Below are 6,142 nucleotides of genomic sequence, written 5' to 3'. Positions count from 1 at the left end.
GGGTAGCAGACAACCCCTCACTGCTGAATACACTAAACCAGTTTGACTCACAAAGGCCCATAAATCACCAGGATCTACCCCCCTTGCCACTTCCACTCTCAGCCATCTACCTCCCACCCCTCCGTCCCCCATTCCTCTCGCGGCTGCTATATCCTCTACCCCTCTGCCATACCAGGAACCCCCACCTCTCTGCATTTAGATATATTTAAACTGATACTGTACATTTGTACGTCCACTGTCTATCAACTGTAATCCACTGTATATCCTTACAGAGTCATTAACATTACAGAGTTAGGGAGGTAAGTCCCGACTCCTGGTCAGTGTGTCACTCTGTTGCTGGTAACCACACACACACACCCGTGTGTACGCACACATACACACTCTTTCTCTATCATTGTCTCTTTATCTGTTGAGTGAATAATTAGAGTGAGGTCGTTGACGGTCAGATGGAGGAGAGAGAACGAGAGAGAAAGAGGTAGAAAACAGGAGAGAAATAGAAAGAGAGAAAATGTCCATGTCGTTCCCCCTGACCTTCACACCAAATCAATCATCAACCCCTCCCTCTCTCGCTTCCTCCCTCTTTCCCCCTCCCTCTCTGTCTTCGTCCCTCTTTCCCCCTCCCTCTCTGGCTTCCTCCCTCTTTCCCCCTCCCTCTCTGGCTTCCTCCCTCTTTCCCCCTCCCTCTCTGGCTTCCTCCCTCTTTCCCCCTCCCTCTCTGGCTTCCTCCCTCTTTCCACCTCCCTCTCTGGCTTCCTCCCTCTTTCCCCCTCCCTCTCTGGCTTCCTCCCTCTTTCCCCCTCCCTCTCTGGCTTCCTCCCTCTTTCCCCCTCCCTCTCTGGCTTCCTCCCTCTTTCCCCCTCCCTCTCTGGCTTCCTCCCTCTTTCCACCTCCCTCTCTGGCTTCCTCCCTCTTTCCACCTCCCTCTCTGGCTTCCTCCCTCTTTCCCCCTCCCTCTCTGGCTTCCTCCCTCTTTCCCCCCTCGTTCTCTCTCTTTCTGACTGGAGCAAGATGTTCTTCTACTCTCCCCTCCCCCACTCCTCTCCTCTTTTTTTGACTGACTTTTATTCTTCCTGCTGGACACCTTAATATCCCCCTGCCCCTCCTGTCTGTCTGTCTGTCTGTCTGTCTGTCTGTCTGTCTGTCTGTTTGTCTGTGTGTCTGTGTCTTTGTCTCCTCTCACCTCCCCTCCCTCCCCCTTCCCTCCTCTCCCCGCTCAGAGTGATGACATCACGAACAGCCGGTATAAAACCGACCAGTAGGATTGCAGCATAGCAGTCTCTCTGTCCCTCTCTCTCATTCACTCTCTCATTCTGTTTCTGCTCTCTCACTCCCTCTCTCATTCCTCCACACCACTGCTAACAACATGGCTGAGGCATTCACAGGCACATGGAACCTGAAGGACAGCAAGAACTTTGACGAATACATGAAGGCTCTGGGTGAGCAGCGTGTGCATTTGTAGTGTAACGGTAATGGTAAAGGATGGGGTGTGCCTCCCTGTGGGTGCATGTGTGCACTTGTGAGAAGGGTGTGAGTGTTCATGAGTACTTAAAGGTGTGTGCTTGTGTGCACCCACATGTGTGTTTTTGTACTGATGTGTGTTTGTGAACATGAGTGTGTGACACACATGAGCTCACAAATACACATAGACGCCCAAAACTACACACACATGCAGGTGTGTGTATCTGTGTGCGCCCTCATATATGTGTGTGGCAGTGGAGGCTGCTAAGGGGAGGATGGCTCATAATAATTGCCAGAATGGTGTGGAATCAAACACATGGTTTCCACATGGTTTGATTCTATTCCATTACAGCCATTATTATGAACAGTCCTCCCCTCAGCAGCCTCCACTGGTGTGTGGGCGCTGCATGTGTGTGTGTGTGTGTGTGTGTGTGTGTGTGTGTGTGTGTGTGTGTGTGTGTGTAAGTAGCAGAGCATGCGTGTTTAAACGGATAATGCAGCCATTAATGCTAAGCATGGGAAAACAGGGTGTGTGTTGGACACACACAAATAGAGAACGAAGAGGGAAAGGGACAGAAGGAGAGAGAGATATCAGGAGGGAGAGAGTGAGGGAGGTTGGATGAAAGATAGGAAGAGAAGTAGGAACAGAGCCAGAGAGGGAGATGAAGACAGTGGTTCACCACATGGAGATAGTGGTAATTATTATTATTTTTTAATAGTTTTTTTATTGAACCTTTATTTAACTAGGCAAGTCAGTTCTTATTTATTTACACCAGCCAAACCCGGACGACGCTGGGCAAATTGTCTCCCTATGGGACTCCCAACCAACCTAGTGGTGGGGGGGGGTGAGTGGGAGACTCAATTTAATTCAAAGGGCTTTATGGACATTGGAAACATGTTTACATTGCCAAAGCAAGTGAAATAGATAATACGTTAAATAAACTAAAAATGAAACAGTGAAGACTACATTTTTTAAAATAAAAAATAAAAAAGTAACCTTTATTTAACAAGGCAAGTCAGTTAAGAAGAAATTCTTATTTTCAATGACGGCCTAGGAATAGTGGGTTAACTGCCTGTTCAGGGGCAGAATGACAGATTTGTACCTTGTCAGCTCGGGGATTTGAACTTGCAACCTTTCGGTTACTAGTCCAACACTCTAACCACTAGGCTACCCTGCCGCCCCACATTCAAAAGATTTCAAATGTTTTTATCTTTCAAATGTCATATTATGTATATATATATATTATGTATATATTCAGTGTTGTAACGCTGTGCAAATAGGGCAATAAAAAGGGAAAATGAATAAACATATAGGTTGTGGTGTTTGTTCTTCACTGGTTGCCCTTTTCTTGTGGTAACAGGTCACAAACCTTGCTGCCGTCTCTCTCGCTCTCTCCGTTTGAATGGGGGAGGGGGGGAATGCCCCTACTGTGAGAAACTCGTTGTAGTCTGAGCTGTGTACACACACACACACATAGGGGGTGAAATTCTCTGAAAGAGTGGTCCTTTTTTGAGGCGAGGTTGTGAGGAGGGGTTGAATATTAACATAGTGTGTGTGTGTGACCTGTTCGTTGACCCCTGGGGTTATTAGCTTCGACCCCTCTGCTCTTGTCACCATAGTATTGACCCCCAACCAACTCTCCGGATCACTCAGGCAGGTGCCACAAACTAGCTGTTTGTTGTATGGATTGTGTGACTGTGTCTCTATTTGCCTTGGGAGATGAACTCAGCTGCTACAGAAACAGCTGCTACAGAAACATTACTTTAGTTCAGGGGAGGAGGAAAGTACTCTAGAACCGATCACACACAGCTGGGTCTGATGACTTTTGCTGAATGTTTAAAGAACACAGGAAATAGTGATAAGAGTGGGAATTAGATTCCGTTAGATCAGTCCAATCAGCAGTCAGTTTCCACAAACAGAACAGATCAATAAGTGATGCAGTGCACTTATTGGTGTAAAGACTTCCCTTAGTGTGTACCTTTTTATTTTGGACCTATAGTCACAAGGAGTTTTTATGGGCTTGAAAAGTCAGTCAGTCACACATCATTAACTCCAAAAGAGTTTTCGTGCATGGGTGCGTGCTTTGTCTTTTTCTTCTGAAAGGAATATCTACAGTAAGGGTGGGGCTGTATTGGCAGCAGCAGCAGCAGTCTTTCTAATCAAGATGTGATATGAGATAGTAGGCTATAATGTCCTTATCTAGATGAAGTGTTAACTTGTGATGTGTTTTTGATTGACAGGTGTGGGCTTTGCAACACGCCAGGTTGGCGGTATGACCAAGCCCACCACCATCATCGAGGTAGCTGGAGACACAGTCACTCTGAAGACACAGAGCACCTTCAAGAACACCGAGATCTCCTTCAAACTAGGAGCGGAGTTCGACGAGACCACCGCCGACGACAGGAAAGTCAAGGTAAGAGGTCAGGGTTAAGAGTGCTGAGAGAGAGAGAGAGAGAGAGAGAGAGAGAGAGAGAGAGAGAGAGAGAGAGAGAGAGAGAGAGAGAGAGAGAGAGAGAGAGAGAGTGCTGAGAGAGAGAGAGAGAGAGAGAGAGAGAGAGAGAGAGAGAGTGCTGAGAGAGAGAGAGAGAGAGAGTGCTGAGAGAGTGCTGTGAGAGAGAGAGTGCTGAGAGAGAGAGAGAGAGAGAGAGAGAGAGAGAGAGAGTGCTGAGAGAGTGCTGTGAGAGAGAGAGAGTGCTGAGAGAGAGAGAGAGAGAGAGAGAGAGAGAGAGTGCTGAGAGAGTGCTGTGAGAGAGAGAGAGTGCTGAGAGAGAGAGAGAGAGAGAGAGAGAGAGAGAGAGAGAGAGTGCTGAGAGAGAGAGAGAGAGAGAGAGAGAGAGAGAGAGAGAGAGAGAGAGAGAGAGAGAGAGCTGAGAGAGAGAGCTGAGAGAGAGAGAGAGCTGAGAGAGAGAGAGAGAGAGAGAGAGCTGAGAGAGAGAGAGAGAGAGAGTGCTGAGAGAGTGCTGTGAGAGAGAGAGAGTGCTGAGAGAGAGAGAGAGAGAGAGAGAGAGAGAGAGAGAGAGAGAGAGAGAGAGAGAGAGAGGCTGCTAAGCATGATCTGAGTGAAAAAGAGAACAGACACACACACAATGTCTTATTGTTGAGGAATAGTTACTTTTGTTTGTGTGTGTGTGTCTAGTAACCTCAAGTCAACTCTCGATAGGTGGCCATACATGTCACATAGTGCAGGCTAACTTTGTTGAAAGTGCAGTCATATCCATTCTTAATCTGCAATTACACACATTCACCAGTCTCAAACTCACTTAATTAGTAGTAGATTGTATCTTCTTATCGCCTCTCTCCAGTTTTCCCCAGTCAATAGTATGTGACGTGTGTGTTCATAACATATCTCTCGCTCTCTCTAGTCTCTAATAACGATAGACGGTGGTAAGATGGTTCACGTGCAGAAGTGGGACGGCAAGGAGACCACTCTGGTCCGTGAAGTCAGCGGCAACGCCCTCGAACTGGTCAGTACTGAGTGTGTTTTTGTGTACATTTATGGAGCGTCTGCATATACATACACACACTGTATAAATCTGTGTATATTGTATATCTAACTATTCTCTCCTCTCTGTTCCACAGACTCTGACTCTGGGTGACGTCGTCTCCACACGCTCCTACGTCAAGGCCGAGTGACAACATTCCCCAAAAGACGGCACTATGCTTTGCCACACCTGCCCCCAAAAACAACCCTACCCGACCCCCACCGCAACGACCTCTAACCTCTGACCGAAGCCCTGACTCCCCCTGCTGCCCCGTCCTTCTCTTTGTAGTTTCTCTTCTGTATGAAACACTGAATAAATTCCACGTATGTTTTTTTTTTCTCTAAAACCATCCCGAGTGCTTCTCTGTCAATTACACTCACCATGACAACAGTCACAGTATATAAACCATTGTGTATAATAGATAAGTCATTGGTTATAACACTGGGTACTGCACTTACACACTAGTTTCATGAAACCACATGAATTTTTCAACTAGCCTGGAGGAAAGTCATCTCATCTACCAACGTTGTGTGGCAACCATTTTGTGCCAAATGGCTCATCACGTCTTACAGTAGTGGGACCCATCAGGGTGAGGCACGGCAGCCATTTTGTGCCAAGCTGAGATCAGAGCTTTCTGTGTGGAAACAGCATATGGCTCCTCAGACAGATCAAGGCAGTTTGTGTGTTGCCACAACACCAAGTAAAGGCCTTTCCACTTTGACCCATTTCTGAGTAGTTATGGCCGTTTGTGTAGCTCAGTGAGGGGGAGTTGACTTCTGGTACAATTATAGCAGTTCCAAAACAGCGACAAGTTTCCATCTTAACTAGGTTTACACAGAGCATCACGAGGAGAATAATTATAGACCAACCTCAGTGTGTGCCACCATCGGCTCCTCCTAGGTGAACAGAAATTGTGATTGGTGCCTGGCTGCGTAGGTGTGTGTGTGTGCCCTGGGCTATGAGTGTGTGTTCTAATTTGGGCGCATTCCTGGATTGTGTAGATTGGTATCATGTGTTGCAGACAGGGTGCCAACCAGGGACAGAGGACCTGCAGTACAGGACACCTCACAGTGACCCCTACATGCTATGACCACAACATGGAACAAACAGACTGGTGTTTGAGCAAATGAACCCTACAACGTAATGATCAACTCTAACAAAACCATTCAAATGAACTCAAAATCAACATCACCATAAATTA

At 47.0% G+C, this 6,142-nt stretch overlaps 1 protein-coding gene across 2 annotated transcripts; it reads left to right on the top strand.

The window, feature by feature from the left end:
* The first annotated feature begins 1,259 nt into the window (after positions 1–1,259).
* On the top strand, positions 1,260–5,290 carry fabp3 (fatty acid binding protein 3, muscle and heart). Of its 2 annotated transcripts, none has more exons than XM_035763947.2 (4): positions 1,260–1,436; positions 3,700–3,872; positions 4,822–4,923; positions 5,039–5,290. In XM_035763947.2, exons 1-4 carry the CDS (start codon positions 1,364–1,366, stop codon positions 5,090–5,092), a joined length of 402 nt encoding a protein of 133 aa, XP_035619840.1. In that variant the 5' UTR covers positions 1,260–1,363; the 3' UTR covers positions 5,093–5,290. The 2 variants fall into 2 exon arrangements, with proteins under 2 accessions (XP_035619840.1, XP_035619839.1); XM_035763946.2 differs by lacking the exon at positions 1,260–1,436 and adding an exon at positions 2,006–2,153.
* Positions 5,291–6,142: the final 852 nt, after the last annotated feature.

The sequence above is a fragment of the Oncorhynchus keta genome, chromosome 20 (genome assembly GCF_023373465.1).
Source record: "Oncorhynchus keta strain PuntledgeMale-10-30-2019 chromosome 20, Oket_V2, whole genome shotgun sequence".
Classification (NCBI taxonomy): domain Eukaryota; kingdom Metazoa; phylum Chordata; class Actinopteri; order Salmoniformes; family Salmonidae; genus Oncorhynchus; species Oncorhynchus keta.
This window is presented reverse-complemented; position numbering and strand designations above follow the sequence as displayed.

Bases quoted from the DNA above. Each gene is read 5' to 3' on its own strand.
- fabp3 (XM_035763946.2), top strand. From the start codon at position 2,078: ATGAAAGATAGGAAGAGAAGTAGGAACAGAGCCAGAGAGGGAGATGAA. The intron at 2,154-3,699 runs GTAATTATTATT...TTTGATTGACAG, and splicing joins TTCACCACATGGAGATAGTG to GTGTGGGCTTTGCAACACGC. The intron at 4,924-5,038 runs GTCAGTACTGAG...TCTGTTCCACAG, and splicing joins GCGGCAACGCCCTCGAACTG to ACTCTGACTCTGGGTGACGT.